The sequence below is a fragment of the Mytilus galloprovincialis genome, chromosome 4, assembly GCF_965363235.1.
Source record: "Mytilus galloprovincialis chromosome 4, xbMytGall1.hap1.1, whole genome shotgun sequence".
Lineage (NCBI taxonomy): Eukaryota > Metazoa > Mollusca > Bivalvia > Mytilida > Mytilidae > Mytilus > Mytilus galloprovincialis.
Window position 1 is genome coordinate 68,649,950 of NC_134841.1, and position 19,656 is coordinate 68,669,605.

Genomic DNA, 19,656 nt, shown 5'->3' on the forward strand with positions numbered 1-19,656 from the left:
GCCAGACTGTTATTGGTTGAACGAAGATGATGCTAATTCAGTAAATTCAAGACTGTTTGTTGGTTTAGAGATGATGATGCTAATTCAGTATATGCCAGACTGTTTGTTGGTAGAAGAATGATGATGGTAATTCAGTATACGCCAGACTGTTTGTTGGTTGAGAGATAAGACTGATTCAGTTCACGCAAGGATGTCTAATGATGAGATATGTTAATGCTGATTCAGATCACACCAAACTTTCAGTTGGTGGAAATATGATGATGCTGATTCAGTACAAAGTAGAATATTTGTTGGTGGAAAGATCATGATGTATATGCCAGACTGTTTGTTGGTTGAAAGATGATGATGCTAATTCAGTATATAATAGAAGATGCAGAAAATTATGCACTAGTGTTTGAAGAACTCAGTTTATTGATTGAAACTATGAATAAGATAAATGTCATACTGTTGGTTGAAAGATGATGATGCTAATTCAGAATATGCCAGACTGTTGGTTGAAAGATGATGATGCTAAATCAGTATATGTCATACTGTTGGTTGAAAGATGATGATGCTAATTCAGAATATGCCAGACTGTTGGTTGAAAGATGATGATGCTAATTCAGTATATGCCATACTGTTGGTTGAACGATGATGATGCTTTTTCAGAATATGCCAGACTATTGGTTGAAAGATGATGATGCTAATTCAGTATATGCCAGACTGGTTCAACGAAGATGATGCTAATTCAGTATATGTCAGACTGTTTGTTGGTAGAGAGATGATGATGGCAATTCAGTATATGCCAGACTGTTTGTTGGTTGAGAGATGAGGATGCTTATTCAGTATATGCCAGACTGTTGGTTGAAAGATGATGATGCTAATTCAGAATATGCCACTGTTTGTTGGTTGAGAGATGATGATGCTAATTCAGTACATGCCAGACTGTTGTTGGTTGAGAGATGATGATGATAATTCAGTATATGCGAGACTGTTTGTTGGTAGAGAGTTGATGATACTAATTCAGTATATGCCAGACTGGTTCAACGAAGATGATGCTAATTCAGTAATTCCAGACTGTTTGTTGGTTGAGAGATGATGATGCTAATTCAGTATATGCCAGACTGTTTGTTGGTAGAGAGATGATGATGGCAATTCAGTATATGCCAGACTGTTTGTTGGTTGAGAGATGAGGATGCTTATTCAGTATATGCCAGACTGTTTGTTGGTTGACAGATGAGGATGCTTATTCAGTATATGTCAGACTGTTTGTTGGTTGAAAGATGATGATGCTAATTCAGTATTTGCCACTGTTGGTTGAGAGATGATGATGCTATGCCAGTCTGTTCATTTGTTGAGACAAAATGATGGTAATTCAGTATATGCCAGACTGTTTGTTGGTTGAGAGATGATGATGGTAATTCAGTATATGCCAGACTGTTTGTTGGTTGAGACATCATGATGGTAATTCAGTATATGCCAGACAGTCTGTTGGCTGAGAGATGAGGATGCTTTTTCAGTATTTGCCAGACTGTTTGTTGGTTGAGAGATGATGATGCTTATTCAGTATATGCCAGACTGTTTATTTGCTGAGACTTGAGGATGGTAGTTAAGCAGATGCCAGACTGTTTGTTGGTTGAGAGATGATGATGCTAATTCAGTATATGGCAGACTGTTGTTGGTTGAACGAAGCTGATGCTTATTCAGTAAATGCCAGACTGTTTGTTGGCTTAGAGATGATGATGCTAATTCAGTATATGCCAAACTGTGTGTTGGTAGAGAGATTATGATGGTAATTCAGCATATGCCAGACTGTTAGTTGAAAGATGATGATGTTAATTCAGAATATGCCAGACCGTTTGTTGGTTGAGAGATTATGATGCTAATTCAGTACATGCCAGACTGTTGTTGGTTGAGAGATGATGATGGTAATTCAGTATATGCCAGACTATTGTTGGTTGGGAGATGATTATGTTAATTCAGTATATGCCAGACTGTTTGTTGGTTGAGAGATGAGAAGACTGATTCAGTTCATGCAAGGATGTCTAATGATGAGATACGTTAATGCTGATTCAGATCACACCAAACTTTCAGTTGGTGGAAATATGATGATGTATATGCCAGACTGTTTGTTGGTTGAAAGATGATGATGATGCTAATTCAGTATTTGTCATACTGTTGGTTGAAAGATGATGATGCTAATTCAGAATATGCCAGACTGATGGTAGAAAGATGATGATGCTAATTCAGTATATGCCAGACTGTTGGTTGATTGGTTTAACGAAGATGATGCTAATTCAGTAAATTCCAGACTGTTTGTTGGTTTAGAGATGATGATGTTTATTCAGTATATGCCATACTGTTTGTTGGTAGAGGGATGATGATGGTAATTCAGTATATGCCAGACTGTTTGTTGGTTGAGAGATTAGGATGCTTATTCAGTATATGTCAGACTGTTTGTTGGTTGAAAGATGATGATGATGCTTATTCAGTATTTGCCACTGTTGGTTTAAAGATGATGATGCTTATTCAATATATGCCAGTCTATTCATTTGTTGAGACAAAATGATGGTAATTCAGTATATGCCAGACTGTTTGTTGGTTGAGAGATGATGATGGTAATTCAGTATATGCCAGACAGTCTGTTGGCTGAAAATGAGGATGGTAGTTCAGTATATGCCAGACTGTTTGTTGGTTTAGAGATGATGATGCTAATTCAGTATATGGCAGACTGTTGTTGGTTGAACGAAGATAATGCTTATTCAGTAAATGCCAGACTGTTTGTCCGCCGAGAGATGATGATGCTAATTCAATATATGCCAGACTGTTTGTTTGTAGAGAGATTATGATGTTAATTCAGTATATGCCAGACTGTTGGTTGAAAGATGATGATGCTAATTCAGAATATGCCAGACTGTTTGTTGGTTGAGAGATGATGATGCTAATTCAGTACATGCCAGACTGTTGTTGGTTGAGAGATGATGATGCTAATTCAGTATATGCCAGACTTTTGTTGGTTGGGAGATGATTATGTTAATTCAGTATATGCCAGACTGTTTTTGGTTGAACGAAGATAATGCTAATTCAGTAAATTCCAGACTGTTTGTTGGTTTAGAGATGATGATGCTAATTCAGTATATGCCAGACTATTTGTTGGTAGAGGGATGATGATGGTAATTCAGTATATGCCAGACTGTTTGTTGGTTGAAAGATGAGGATGCTTATTCAGTATATGTCAGACTGTTTGTTGGTTGAAAGATGATGATGCTAATTCAGTTTTTGCCACTGTTGGTTGAAAGATGATGATGCTTATTCAGTATATGCCAGTCTGTTCATTTGTTGAAACAAAATGATGGTAATTCAGTATATGGCAGACTGTTTGTTGGTTGAAAGATGATGATGGTAATTCAGTATATGCCAGACTGTTTGTTGGTTAAGACATGATGATGGTAATTCAGTATATGCCAGACAGTCTGTTGGCTGAGAGATGATGATGCTTTTTCAGTTTATGCCAGATTGTTTGTTGGTTGAGAAATGATGACGCTTATTCAGTATATGCCAGACTGTTGTTGGTTGAACGAAGATGATGCTTATTCAGTAAATGCCAGACTGTTTGTTGTTTGAGAGATGATGATGCTTATTCAGTATATGCCAGACTGTTGTTGGTTGAACGAAGATGATGCTTATTCAGTAAATGCCAGACTGTTTGTTGGCTGAGAGATGATGATGCTAATTCAGTATATGCCAGACTGTTTGTTGGTAGAGAGATTAAGATGGTTATTCAGTATATGCCAGACTGTTGGTTGAAAAATGATGATGCTAATTCAGAATATGCCAGACTGTTTGTTGGTTGAGAGATGATGATGCTAATTCAGTACATGCCAGACTGTTGTTGGTTGAGAGATGATGATGCTAATTCAGTCTATGCCAGACTATTGTTGGTTGGGAGATGATTATGTTAATTCAGTATATGTCAGACTATTTGTTGGTAGAGAGATGATGATGCTAATTCAGTATATGCCAGACTGTTTGTTATGTAGAGGGATGATGATGGTAATTCAGTATATGCCAGACTGTTTGTTGGTAGAGAGATTATGATAGTTATTCAGTATATACCAGACTGTTGGTTGAAAGATGATGCTGCTAATTCAGAATATGCCAGACTGTTTGTTGGTTGAGAGATGATGATGCTAATTCAGTACATGCCAGACTGTTGTTGGTTGAACGAAGATGATGCTTATTCAGTAAATGCCGGACTGTTTGTTGGCTGAGAGATGATGATGCTAATTCAGTATATGCCAGACTGTTTGTTGGTAGAGAGATTAAGATGGTTATTCAGTATATGCCAGACTGTTGGTTGAAAAATGATGATGCTAATTCAGAATATGCCAGACTGTTTGTTGGTTGAGAGATGATGATGCTAATTCAGTACATGCCAGACTGTTGTTGGTTGAGAGATGATGATGCTAATTCAGTCTATGCCAGACTATTGTTGGTTGGGAGATGATTATGTTAATTCAGTATATGTCAGACTATTTGTTGGTAGAGAGATGATGATGCTAATTCAGTATATGCCAGACTGTTTGTTATGTAGAGGGATGATGATGGTAATTCAGTATATGCCAGACTGTTTGTTGGTAGAGAGATTATGATGGTTATTCAGTATATACCAGACTGTTGGTTGAAAGATGATGATGCTAATTCAGAATATGCCAGACTGTTTGTTGGTTGAGAGATGATGATGCTAATTCAGTACATGCCAGACTGTTGTTGGTTGAGAGATGATGATGCTAATTCAGTTTATGCCAGACTATTGTTGGTTGGGAGATGATTATGTTAATTCAGTATATGCCAGACTATTTGTTGGTAGAGAGATGAGGATGCTTATTCAGTATATGTCAGACTGTTTGTTGGTTGAGAGATGATGATGCTAATTCAGAATTTGCCACTGTTGGTTGAAAGATGAAGATGCTAATTCAGTATATGCCAGTCTGTTCATTTGTTGAAACAAAATGATGGTAATTCAGTATATGGCAGACTGTTAGTTGGTTGAGAGATGATAATGGTTATTCAGTATATGCCAGACTGTTTGTTGGTTGAGACATGATGATGGTTATTCAGTATATGCCAAACAGTCTGTTGGCTGAGAGATGAGGATGCTTTTTCAGTATATGCCAGACTGTTTGCTGGTTGAGAGATGATGATGCTTATTCAGTATATGCCAGACTGTTGTTGGTTGAACGAAGATGATGCTTATTCAGTAAGATGCTGATTTAATTAACTCTAAAACTGTCAGTTGGTTGAGACATTAGAGGCAGATTAGGTCTTCATCAGACTGTCTGTCAGTTGAGAGACAAGGAGCTGATTCAGTATTTACCAGGCTGTTTGTTGGTGGAGAGATGATGATGCTGATTCAGTTAACATAAGACTGTCTTTTGGTGGAGAGATGATATACTGGCTGTTGGTAGAGAGATGATAGACTATCTGTTCGTGACGAGATGATGATGCTGATTCAGTTAACATAAGACTGGCTGTTGGTGGAAAGATGATGATGCAGATTCAGTTAACATAAGACTGTCTGTTGGTGGAGAGATGATGATGCAGATTCAGTTAACATAAGACTGGCTGTTGGTGGAGAGGTGATGATGCAGATTCAGTTAACATAAGACTGCCTGTCATGAAGAAAGATGTTATCTGGAGGCATAGATGTTGGTGACAAAACTTTATCCTGTGTAACTGTCTGTGTGAAGACAAATTGAAATTACATGAAGGAAGTCATTATCTGGAGGCATACAGGTTGGTGACAAAACTTTATCCTGTGCGACTGTCTGTGTGATAACAAATTGATATAACATAAAGAAAGACATTGCTTGCTGAACACTTGCTGGAGGTTTACCCGTTGTTGGTAACAAAAACATCCTGTTTGACTGTGTGCTGTAACAGCAAATTCAGCAAATTTTCAATTTATTGGCATAACTTGAGAACAACGAATGTGATGCCACTCAAATTTAAACCTGGTCTGTGTTAGGTGGTAAAAAGCAATGTCTCACAAGTTTCTCTATATTTGATTAAGACCATTTTTATATGGCTGCACAAATAGGTGGCTGTAAAATGGTATTGCAATGTTGAATGAATCTCTTTGAAATTGTTCTTCTCTATTCTTCCTTAATATCAAGTTCATTTCTAGAAGAAAAAGAAACACATACAAATTAATATATATATTCATATCCACTTCCTAAGAATTTTAAGGATTAAGTGTGGAATCTGCTTACAGTTTCATGCATGCATATATCACATAGCAAATAAAACACATACATGTATTTGCTTCTCTTGGACTTACAAGTTGAGAAAAAGAACGAAAAAAATTGTTGAAAAACTGGAAATCCCCCCCCTTTTTTAAATGAATATAACCCAAAACTTGGAATCCAAAATTAATTTAAAAAAAAAAAGCTCATGTCAATAGATCTACACAATTCACTCAAATTGGTCAAAGGTATACCATAATATGTCCCCTTAACAGGCTTATAAAAAATAAGTGCAAAATATCAATCGAGAAACCCAATGTCAAAGAAATTGCAGAAATGATGTCTTTCAAAAATAAAAATTTCTCCTAAATCCCAATCTTTTGCGCCAATATACTTTCGCACCCTACATGTTCGCACCCTTCATGTTCGCGCCCGATTTGTATTTGTAGAAGATTTTAAGTGATTTGTGGTAACGAAATCCCTGACTTAATAATTTACCAGTACTTTTGCTTAGGATGCATAGCGTTCCTGAACAGGTCATGACTGGCAAATATGATTGTTTCCCCCAGCTACTTACATATTTGATCCATTTCAGTCCTTTCTCTATTTTTCTCTTCCTTTCCTTTTTCTCATTCATAATTTTAACTTTAACTTTATTCCAGTCAAATTTTATTGATTGGTGGCTTGACAAAAACTTCTGAATATCCACTTTGCCTGAAAACATTTGCATAATTTTTGTCATATAAAATTACTGGTTATTGGTAATTGAGTAATGTTATAATAGCTTTAGGTAAGTGTTGTGCATCTGTTAATTTGGTTTACAATTTTAATCGTTATTTTTCTTCCATAAAAGCATATATTTTATTAAACTCATGAGAAGTTTCCAAAATATCTCAGAGTATTATCGACTCTTGTTATACTGTCCCATAAAGACTTTTTGAATAATTCCATTATAGAAGGAGCACGACCTTAATAAGTTAATCTGAAAATTCTCTGTGAACTTTCAAAGATCTGGATTAAAAACAAAGATTGTACCAGTAATATGTAAATTAGTTCCAATGTCTAGAAAATAGGAGTCAAGAGCTTGCAAGCACTGACTGGTAAAGATTGCTTCAATTCAATTTATCAGTGAGAAGTAAAATTAATGTCGCATTGGTTGTACTTGATTAAACAACAATTCTAGACAATGCAAAGGAAGGCAACTCCAATTTTTGAAGATAGCTTTAACAATGATATAGTTCATTTTTCTAGAGCAGATAATAGATTCCTGTACCTTGCAAAAGTTATGTAATTTTCTTGAAAGTGTAACATCATTTTGTGCCTTGAATATCTGAGCATATATTACATTTATAAATTTCTGGAAATGTTCATGGACAGGGTGTATAGAATGTTATGATAAATGCACTATATTTTGTGTATCAAAAAGGTAGTGATAAGTCTTGGAAGATTTAGATATCAAGTCAGTCACATAAGGTTTTGATTGCATTTTATGCAATGTTTGCCTAAAAATTGTTCAAACAATTCTAAAATGGCAGTAGCAAAACTTCAATATGTGTGCAATCATTCTGTGTATTGTCTTCAATCTTGATTGAAAAATATAGGAATTTTGATAAAAAATTACTTAAAGTTCCCATGTCTGAAAAAAGATAATAAAAATCTCCCACAATTCCATAATAGCACCCAATAGGAAATGCACAACTTCAACATGTGTGAAATCTCTCAGTGAAGAATCTGGGTGGAAAACTGTTGAAGCAGTTAAATAAGGTATCCACTTTCCTGGTCACTTTAATAATCATTGTTGAAATTTGTTAGTACATTGAATTGTAATATCTCAAATCAAGATCTTTTAATGATCGAGGGGTTGTTGCATGAAGTATGACATTGTGAATATTATTGAAATATGACATACCAGGATATGGCTTTTCACACTTTTCAGTGATGTAATCTTTAAAATACTCCTGTACACATATTGTTTCTTCATCACTCCATCTTGAGTACTGACGTGCTAAAAGAATTAGAATGCATTTATTTTTTCAATAGAAAAGCAGGGATTTGCTCAAATATGATATTTCATTAGCACTGATTAGATTTATTAATCACTAGCACACATTCTATATTTCCTTCTTTGGTCTCTCAGGACTATTAAAATATCGTTTTACTCAAAAATCCTGCAGGTAGACATATATAAATAGATAGAAACTTGTGAATTAATTAAGACTTGAAGTTATTTATAATTTGTAACACAAAACAATTACATATGTTCCTTAAATAAGTGTTATTAATAATTCTTTCAAAGATGTATAAAATAACTTATTCAAGTAATAATTATTTTTAAAGTAACCCTTAATCTTTATTCTCCTCTTAAATCTAATAAATTCTTCATTTTATGATACAAAATGCTGTAAAAATTCATGAAAACTACAATTAGTCCATGCTTCTATTGATATTTAAAATAACTCTATTAATACAAAAATTACTTATATAAGTAACTAAGAAAAATTACTTGTTTAAGTAATGCCCCTGACTGAATATAGAATATTTAACACTTTTTATATGAAATATTGTGCAGCAAACAATATTTCAATGGGAACATTATTCATGTTACACTTACTGTTAGTTTTAAGTATGCAACACCTTTGTTATTAAAACATTCATAAGTGAATAAATTTATATCAAGTATAAGTATAAGAAATGAGTCAAAATACTGATACCTTTTATAAAAAAATGCATTTTCATATAAAAAAGTTAGATGAAAAATTCCTATAAACATAAATGTTTCCACAGAGAATTTACCTTTTGAGAATCCACTATTACCAACTTTGACGTTATCTTCATCACTTTCTACTTCCTCAACATATTTTCTTTTAACTGTAGGTATCTATAAAATATTTAATTGGCACTTTTAAAATTTTGTCTAGAATCAACCCTTTTAGTCCTTAAACTTTGGAGTGAAAATATAACAAGTGAATCTGCGAGCTACTGCTCACTGATGATACCCCAACCACAAGTTGATAATATATATAATAGTGTAAAATATGCAAGTGTTAGGTTAACAGGAAGTTCTTGAGTGATGAACCTGAAAAAGCATCACACGGTATATAGCTGACTTACATAAACCCTGAAACCAAATTTCAGAAATCCTTGTATTGTAGTTCTTGAGAAAAAACATGTACCAATTTTGTGTCAATAATGATTCATATGATTACTATATGGTTTCCTCTTGCTACTAAGTATTAGGGCATAAAAATTGGGATGAAAACACAAAAAAAAAATGAGCAGCTGGCTAAAATATTTTTTTTTGGAAGCCTTGTTTCATAGTATTAATACACCTGTTGTAAACGCTTGTTATAATTCATTAACTGAGCATATCTGGCACATAATTGGTGGTGACATGCGTGTAAGAGAGTAATGTTAGTTCAAAACTTCATGGATTTATCTAAATAAAGGCAACAGTAGTATACCGCTGTTTTGAAATTCATAAATCGATAGAGAAAAAACTTTGCAGAAATGATGGCAAAGACTACATACAACAAATTCAACGCTGGATCCATGTAACGAAAAATTCCACATAAATTCAGGAGAAGGGGTAAAATTGTAATCAAAATCAATGTTGAACATTATATTAAATTGAAGCTGATCCATTCTCATTTGTGTATATATCAAAATACTAATATGATGTCCTAATGTCCCCTTGTAAACAAAACTAATTAGAACAAAATATGCCTTATGCATGCATGCACACAAACTGACTGTTTACATTCTCGTTATTTCCCTCCTTTTCCAAGTAAATTATATATCTTTCAACTGCTTACATGAAAGGATAATAAATATTGTTATTAAATGACATGAGCAAATCAGCCCTAATACAGATAAATGCCTGTGCAATACTGATGACGTTCCACTGCCTTTATAAATCAAGAGTTCATATTGTTTTTTTGAACAAGGCTAATACTGAAAAAAACCTGCATTGGCCCATGACGTAATACTTGGGGTTCACTTTCAGTTTCAATTGTTTTATGTCGAACTTAACTTAAGACTTATATTTATACATAAACACATTTTGTAATGTACTTCATAACTTTAAATCATAGAATAACAAGAATGTGTCCCAAGAACACAGATGCCATACTCGCACTAACATTTTCTATGTTCAGTGGAGTGTGAAATTGGGATAAAAACTTTAATTTGGCATTCAAATTAGAAAGATCATATCATAGGGAACATGTGTACTTAGTTTCAAGTTGACTGGACTTCAAATTCATCAAAAACTACCTTGACTAAAAACTTTAACCTGAAGCGGGACGAACAAACAGACAGACGAACGAACAGAGGAACGAACGAACGAACACACAGAGGAAAGGACCCACAGACCAGAAATCATAATGCCCCTCTACTATCGTAAGTGGGGCATAAAAAGTTTGGAAGTCTTAAAATGGAAATATTTCTCAGCCTTTTCAAGTACGACTTACAATTTTTGACATACTTTCATTTCCGTTGATAACTCACCATAATACACAGACTATCAAAGAGCACGAAAAGCTAAATTGTCTGATTTATTCTTCTTTGCTACTTAAAGGGGCTACGAGATATATAAAAAAATTTAAGTATGACTTTTTGTTTGTTCAATCATTAATGAAAGGGAAATAGGGAAATAATAATTTGCTTTTATTAGCTAAAATGGTTCAATTTTGTCAAATTAAGCTAATAAACATTGATAATACTTGCAAGTGAATAATTTGACCTCATTAAATTCATATTCATGTGAACTCCAATTTAACCCCGTAGAAAGTGATAGAATAGCGCATGCATTGTCCATGTACGTTTATTTAAAGGAAAAGAATGTCAACATTGAAAGTGAAAAAAAAGGTAAATAATTTGATTAACTGAATCGATCCAAAAAAAATCATTCTTATAAAGGTAAAAGCGACCATAAACACACATTTTTAATCATTAATACAAAATTTAATAGACCTATAAAAATTCAATTGCAGGAGTTGATAAATCTATTTATATCTGTGTTTATGCTTACATCCCTTATACATGGTCATAGAAGGTGAACTCCATAGTTAATTAGATGGCGTCTTGGCTTAATTTCAGACGAAATGAAGCTACATCTTATTGAGACCATGTCCTGTTAATTGTTTATTTTATACTTTCAAATTGATAGTTTGGAAAAATGTTTTACATTGTTATATAATAAAATATGAGAATTTGACTCAAATCGGTGAACATGAATTTGTCAGATAGTGCCCTTTAAAAATATTTGTGATATAAAATATAATAAGATATGAAATTCTGTATTTTCTATAGATTCTGGATCAGCTGTGTTGGCTCTCGACTCTTCCAAGTCTTGGTTCCAATACAGCTAACCTCGAATCTACAACAGATCAAATACAGAAACAGCAAGCTAATAACACTATATTATCAAAACAACATATGTATGTTTAAATGCTATTTATTGCGTGAACCCCTGAGGGTTGACGCATATTTATTAGTTAGAAATATGGTCTATGGAGGAATATTCGGAAACTTTTTTTTTGTTCATTCGGAACATTTTTTCTTCTTATCTGTATAATATATAGCATCCTGCAATTAAGAGCACCTCCATACGGGGTATTCAATATATTTAAAACATGGCAATAAAGAACTTTACACTGATTGCTTACTGACTTATATGCTATATGATAATAAAATATATAGTTGAAAATCTATATAGAAAAAAACAGTATAGCTACCGTATCCATACGTATAATTTTCAAAGAATAATAATGATTCAAAACATGGACACATGTACCTCAGTCTTCCAAACATTCATCAATTCATTTAGAAATAATTAATGAGGCATTGCGAACTGGTCAACTTAGTATGATACAATGTACATTAATTAATGTTCCTTATGAACGATCATCAATAGGTTTTACTCTCCTATCAGCAAGCGGGAGATTTCCCAATTTCGGCATTTAAGCAGGAGGGTTGGCAGGTATGTGCTCTATATTCATCACATTAAGGCTCAGTGTAAAATATTGCCAAATTTAATGCATACCCATTTTTAAATGAGCATAGAGCATAACATGAAGAAATAATTTCTTAATTTAATTGTACTGTCAAATAGAAAACAATTTCCAGGCAGGTCTGAAACTTGCCATCCCATGGCACCTTAGCATTATAAAATACATGACCAAATGATTGATTTAATAAAATAATTTATTGCAAACAAGCCTCTCATCAGGTCAATTAAAATTAATTGATAGATTTTCATCCCTGCCCACCCTAATTTCTTTTTATTTGGAAAATTATGATTTCCAGATTTTGTTCATTTTGGTATTAGTGTAAGTGTTACTTGATTACTTGATCTGACATATTTCTAATGAGCATAACTTTCATTAAATTGCATAACTATAAAAAATAATTTATTACTTACAGCATCAATATAACTGAGCTCCCTTTCAAGTTTTCTTTTTCTTTCTTTCTTTTCATTCATAACTTTCACCTTTATAACGTCAACATTACAAGTTATATCAGGATATTTTGCCTTGAAATCGTCAATTTCAGTTGCATCTGAAACCCAAAAATAAAATGAAGTTTTTTGCTTTCATCTAAACTTAAGCAGTAAGAGCACACTGCATAAGTGAAATTGTTAAATAGGTGAAATCTACGTTGTCAAGTAATCTTCAGACTAAAGGACAACTTATTGTTGGATTACTGTCAAACTTGTCTGAAAATTTCATCACAGATAGATCATGATCGACACATTTATCACTTTAACTCCCTTTCACTTTTGCTCTCACTGTTGAAGTTTTTGAGATAAAAGCCAAGGCCTTCTTTTGTCTTCTATGTTCTATTTTTAGTCATTGCAGCCCGATGATGTATGTTGGTTGATGAATCAAATCCTTCAAATACAATTTAAAAACAAAACACCATAAGGAACATCCAATTAAAGTTTGGAAGTTTTTGACCCAGTAGTTTCAGAGAAGAAGATTTTTGAAAAAGTAATAGACTTGCAAAAAGAATGAAAAATCTAAACATTTAAAGGGCAATAAATAATTAAGGAGTCAATTGACAAATTTGGTCATTGAAACAATTTTGAAGATCTGACTTTGCTGAACATTTCTGAACCCTGTTAGATTTGCTCTAAAATGCTTTACTTTTTTCAGATATATCGTTGTCTACAATAATTATAGTCCCAATGATGGGATTTCTTTATGTGAAAACTGTTCGATTAAAGTTTCAAGATCATGTACAAATGACTTTAAATTTAGGGCTTTTCTAACCCAAATTTAGTTATCCTTTGAAATATATTCTAGATATTATCTTAACTTTTTGTAATGTAGGAATGGAAACTGCAGAAAGCAGTTTATATTGTCTATACACCTTACCTGGACTTGGCTTCTGTGCAGAATCTGTTATATAATCTTGAAAATATTGTCTAACTTTTTCAGTATCCATTTGCTTCCATATGTTTCTCTCTTTAAAGAAAGCAGAAGCAAATAATTAAGTAGTTAACAATGTCACAGTTGCTTCTTGAAACTAAAAACAGTTATGTGAACGGCTTTGAGATTATCTTTTTTTTTCAGTAAAAGATACCATGTTAATTATAACAAGGAGGTTATGTGAAAAGGAGAGGTGCTGAACGATAATTTTACACATAAAATGTTACTGACTTGTCATGCATAATAAAGCTACAAATATTTTTTATATATAGATAAGACTGTTGTTTTTTTCATTTAGAAAGGTTTACACTAGTCATTTTTGGCACCCTTTATAGATTCCTGTTCAGCGTGAGCCAGGACTGTATCTTGATCTATAATGGATTTTTACAAATTATGACTTGGATAAAGAGTTGTCTCATTGGCACACATACCACATCTTATTATAGCTATAAGTTTCCACTTAACAACAGACACGTTTTTTTTCAAATATCTATATAGACCTTATCATATGATTGAACCTTAAATAAATTTGTTTGAATGAGTTTTGCATGTGTAAATCTTTTAGGAAAGATTTATCATCACTTTCATTTAAAATAATGCTTAATATATCAGTCATGCTGCTCACGGGGAACCTTTCACTTTTGTTAGAATTTTATTTTTTATAATTAACTCCTTTAGCTAGTTTTGGTCACTGCTATATCTAGTGCTTTTACGTTGGCCCTTTGTATCTTTTGTCTTTTTATCAGTTGTTGTTTGAGTCTAGCCCTTCTAGATGATTCTAAATCTGTTCTTATTTCGCAGTGGTGTCTTGCCTTTGGAACGGTGAGCTAAAAACAGTTTACATCACTCAGGAGTATGAAAATAAATCACAAAATTAAAAGACTGATTAATACATTGTTTACTTACTATCTTCCATCAGCTTGTTTCTGGTCAGGCCTTCCAAATCTCTCCCATTTTTTTTATCATTTTCTTTTTTCATTATCTGCAGCTGAAATAGGCAACATATTTTGACAAAGTTATTAATGTAAAATAATAATAAAGATCTGTGCTATTAGGGCATAATACAGTCCTTTTAGCTTGTCTTTTTGTTTTTAATGATTTTACAAAATTTACATATTATTTCCGAAATATAATCAGAAATTATGTAAAAAACAAAAGGGTACTTAGTTCATAAATATATAAAAAAAAAGTCACCATAGTTTCATCATAAACTGCTGATAGCATTTTTGATCTTTAGTAAAACTAGAGGCTCTAAAGAGCCTGTGTCGCTCACCTTGGGCTATGTGCATATTCAACAAACAACACAGATGGATTCATGACAAAATTGTGTTTTTGTGTTGATGATGTGTTTGTTGATCTTACTTTACTGAACAATCTTGCTACTTAAAATTATCTCTATCTATAATGCACTTGGCCCAAAAGTGACTGGAAAATATTTTGTAACAAGAATGTGTCCATAGTACATGGATGCCCCACTTGCACAATCATTTTCTGTGTTTAGTGGACCGTGAAATTGGGATAAAAACTCTAATTTGGCATTCAAATTAAAAAGATCATATCACAGGAAACATGTATACTAAGTTTCAAGTTGATCGGACTTCAACTTCATCAAAAACTACCTTGACCAAAAACTTTAACCTGAAGTTTGCACTATCATTTTCTATGTTCAGTGAACCATGAAATTGGGGTCAAAACACTAATTTGGCATTAAAATTAGAAAGATCATATCATAGGGCACATGTGTACTGAGTTTCAAGTTGATTGGACTTCATCAACTTCATCAGAAACTAACTTGAACAAAAACTTAAACCTGAACAGACTGAAGGACGAACGGACGGAAGGATGAACGAACGAACGCACAGACCAGAAAACATAATGCCCCTCTTCAACCTAGATGGGGCACAAAAATTTACAAACATTTACAAAATTTATGAAAATTGTTAAAAATTTACTATAAAGGGGAATAACTCCTTAAGGGGTCAATTGACCACTTTTGTCATGTTGACTTATTTGTAGCTCTTACTTTAATGTGAAAAATGGTTAAAAATTGACTATAAAGGTCAATAACTCCTAAAGGGGTCAACTGACCATTTCGGTCGTGTTGACTTATTTGTAAATCTTACTTTGCTGAACATTATTGCTGTTTACAGTATATCTCTATCTATAATAGTATTCAAGATAATAACCAAAAACAGTAAAATTTCCTTTAAATTACCAATTTAGGGGCAGCAACCCAACAACGGGTTGTCCGATTCATCTGAAAATTTCAGGACAGATAGATCTTGACCTGATAAACAATTTTACCCTGTCAGATTTGCTCTAAATGCTTTAGTTTTTGAGTTATAAGCCAAAAACTGCATTTTACCCCTATGTTCTATTTTTAGCCATGGTGGCCATCTTGGTTGATTGGCCGGGTCACCGAACACATTTTTTAAACTAGATACCCTAATAATGATTGTGGTCAAGTTTAGTTAAATTTGGCCCAGTTGTTTTAGAGGAGAAGATTTTTGTAAAAGTTAACGACGACGGATAGACGCTGGACGCCAAGTGAAGGGAAAAGCTCACTTGGCCCTTTGGGCCAGGTGAGCTAAAAACAGTAAAATTTCCATAAAATTACCAATTCAGGGGAAGCAACCCAACAACAGGTTGTCTGATTCATCTGAAAATTTCAGGGCAGATACATCTTGACCTGATGAACTATTTACTCCTGTTAGATTTGATCTAAATGCTTTGGTTTTTGAGTTATAAACCAAAAAATGCATTTTACCCCTATGTTTTATTTTTAGCCATGGCGGCCAGATTGGTTGGTTGGCCAAGTCATCGGACACATTTTTTAAACTAGATACCCCAATGATGATTGTGGACAAGTTTGGATTAATTTGGCCCAGTAGTTTCAGAGGAGAAGATTTTTGTAAAAGATTACTAAGATTTACGAACTAGAGGCTCTAAAGAGCCTGTGTCGCTCACCTAAGTATATGTGAGTATTTAAGAAAGGAAGCAGATGGATTCATGACAAAATTGTGTTTTGGTGATGGTGATGTGTTTTTACATCTTACTTTACTGAACATTCTTGCAATTTACAATGATCTCTATCTATAATGAACTTGGCCCAGTAGTTTCAGTGGAAAATGTTAGTAAAAAATTTACAAATTTTATGAAAATTGTTAAAAATTGACTATAAAGGACAATAACTCCTTAGGGGGTCAATTGACCATTTCGGTCATGTTCAGCTATTTGTAAATCTTACTTTGCTGAAGATTATTGCTGTTTACAGTTTATCTCTATCTATAATAATATTCAAGATAATAACCAAAAACAGTAAAATTTCCTTTAAATTACCAATTCAAGGGCAGCAACCCAGCAACAGGTTGTCCGATTCATCTGAAAATTTCAGGGCGATATATCTTGACCTGATAAACAATTTTACCCACCCCCTCCATGTCAGATTTGCTCTAAATGCTTTGGTTTTTGAATTATAAGCCAAAAACTGCATTTTACCCCTATGTTCTATTTTTTACTGTGGCGGCCATCTTGGTTAGATGGCCGGGTCACGTGACACATTTTTTAAACTAGAAACCCCAAAGATGATTGTTGTCAAGTCTGGATTAATTTGGCCCAGTAGTTTCAGAGGAGAAGATTTTTGTAAAAAATTACTAAGATTTACCAAAAATGGTTAAAAATTGACTATAAAGGGCAATAACTCCTAAAGGGGTCAACTAACCATTTGGGTCATGTTGACTTATTTGTAAATCTTACTTTGCTGAACATTATTGCTGTTTATAGTTTATCTCTATCTATAATAATATTCAAGATAATAACCAACAAGAATGTGTCCAAAGTACACGGATGCCCCACTCGCACTATCCTTTACCATGTTCCATGGACCGTGAAATTGGGTAATAATCTAATTTGGCATTAAAATTAGAAAGATTATACTATAGGGAACATATGTACTAAGTTTCAAGTTGATTGGACTTCAATTTTATCAAAAACTACCTTGACCAAAAACTTTAACCTGAAACTCCCACTTTCATTTTTTATGTTAAGTGGACCGTGAAATTGGGGTCAAAAGTCTAATTTGGCTTTAAAATTAAAATGATCATATCATAAGCAACAAGTTAACTAAGTTTCAAGTTGATTGGACTTCAGCTTCATCAAAAACTACCTTGATCAAAAACTTTAACCTAAAACTCCAACTTTCATTTTCTATGTTCAGTGGACCGTGAAATTGGGGTCAAAAGTCTAATTTGGCTTAAAATTAGAAAGATCATATCATAAGCAACAAGTGTACTAAGTTTCAAGTTGATTGGATTTCAGCTTCATCAAAAACTTTAACCTGAAACTCCCACTTTCATTTTCTATGTTCAGTGGACCGTGAAATTGGAGTCAAAAGTCTTATTTGGCTTTAAAATTAGAAAGATCATATCATAAGCAACAAGTGTACTAAGTTTCAAGTTGATTGGACTTCAGCTTCATCAAAAATTTAACCTGAAACTCCCACTTTCATTTTCTATGTTCAGTGGACCGTGAAATTGGAGTCAAAAGTCTAATTTGGCTTTAAAATTAAAAAGATCATATCATAAGCAACCAGTGTACTAAGTTTCAAGTTGATTGGACTTCAGCTTCATCGAGAACTACCTTGACCAAAAACTTTAACCTGAACGGACGAACGGACGCACAGACGGACGGAGCCACAGACCAGAAAACATAATGCCCCTCTACTATCGTAGGTGGGGCATAAAAACAGCAAAATTTCCTTAAAATTACCAATTCAGGGGCAGCAACCCAACAACAGGTTGCCCTATGTTCTATTTTTAGCCATGGCGGCCATCTTGGTTGGTTGGGCGGGTCAGCGGACACATTTTTTTTAACTAGATACCCTAATGATGATTGTGGCTAAGTTTGGTTTAATTTGGCCCAGTAGTTTCAGAGAAGATTTTTGTAAAAGTTAACGACGACAGACGCCGGACGACGACAGACGCCGGACGCAAACTGATGGGAAAAGCTCACTTGGCCCTTTGGGCCAGGAGAGCTTAAAAGGGCATAAAATATCCAACATAATGATTTCTTGTAAGCTTATAACTAATATGGTCTCATTGAGATCATAAATAGAATAGATATTGATATGAAAGAGTATGATTTATTTGTCACTGGTTAAATATTAAATAAATATAATTGACCCACAACTAATTAAAATACTCACTAGTTTTGTTCTTCTTGCTTCTCCATCTTTTAAAAGGATGTCTTCATTCAGTTCTATCAGAGGAATCTTTTCAACTTTTTTTTTAAATAGTAAGAATGAGATAAACATGACAATAAATGGTATGTAAACCTAACATGTAAAGTAGCTTTTTTACTTTGTTAAAGTGTTCTTTGAGCTTGATACATTTAATATCCTTTTTAGAATTGTATATGCACTGAATATAATCGGGCATAATATTGTGGATTTCTTGGGACAATTCATTTTTAGATTTAATCATCCCAGTGTGTGTTTGAAGTTTTCTTTGTTTGTTAAAATAATAATAAACAAACATTTCTATAACATTCAATCAAGTCAAACCACTGTGCAGGCCAGTTCATTCTGTTAATTCTGTTCCAAGGTACAAACTCTTCGGAGGACTATGCACAATGGACAGGGGCAGTGTCATCTGTGGTGACTGTAAATTTTGATAAATTTTGTCATGATCAATACCAGGTTTTAAAATATGACTTTAAATGAATACTTTATTTCCAGCACCTGTTAGATTTGAGCTTGATCTTGTCAGTGATTTATTGTATCAGGTAATTGTAGTTTATTTTTATATGCAATTTGTTGTCATTGACTGAAAATGGCACATATCTATCTATCTCCATATTTTCACACGCAGTCAGAAGTTTTGTTTAAAGGCAACCTGAAACTATTCCTGGCCACTAAAATTTTGAGTTGGCCATTAAATTTTCATGTCTGGTGGTCAATTGGCAACTTCATTTCAGAAGCTACTTTGAGGGCTGCGCCTCCCTGG

The 19,656-nt window shown here is 33.6% G+C and overlaps 1 protein-coding gene across 1 annotated transcript in view; it reads right to left on the reverse strand.

The window, feature by feature from the left end:
* Positions 1-2,288: 2,288 nt before the first annotated feature.
* The window catches only part of LOC143073743 (uncharacterized), a 92,591-nt gene continuing 75,223 nt past the window's right edge, over positions 2,289-19,656 (reverse strand). Inside the window, exons 30-37 of the mRNA XM_076249501.1 lie at positions 18,858-18,931; positions 14,561-14,642; positions 13,601-13,690; positions 12,646-12,782; positions 9,018-9,102; positions 8,134-8,229; positions 6,802-6,938; positions 2,289-6,162 (exon numbers count right to left, since the gene is read on the reverse strand). Of these exons, the coding sequence (XP_076105616.1) occupies positions 6,157-6,162; positions 6,802-6,938; positions 8,134-8,229; positions 9,018-9,102; positions 12,646-12,782; positions 13,601-13,690; positions 14,561-14,642; positions 18,858-18,931 (707 nt within the window). The 3' untranslated portion in view covers positions 2,289-6,156. The remainder of the gene's footprint in view (positions 6,163-6,801; positions 6,939-8,133; positions 8,230-9,017; positions 9,103-12,645; positions 12,783-13,600; positions 13,691-14,560; positions 14,643-18,857; positions 18,932-19,656) is intronic.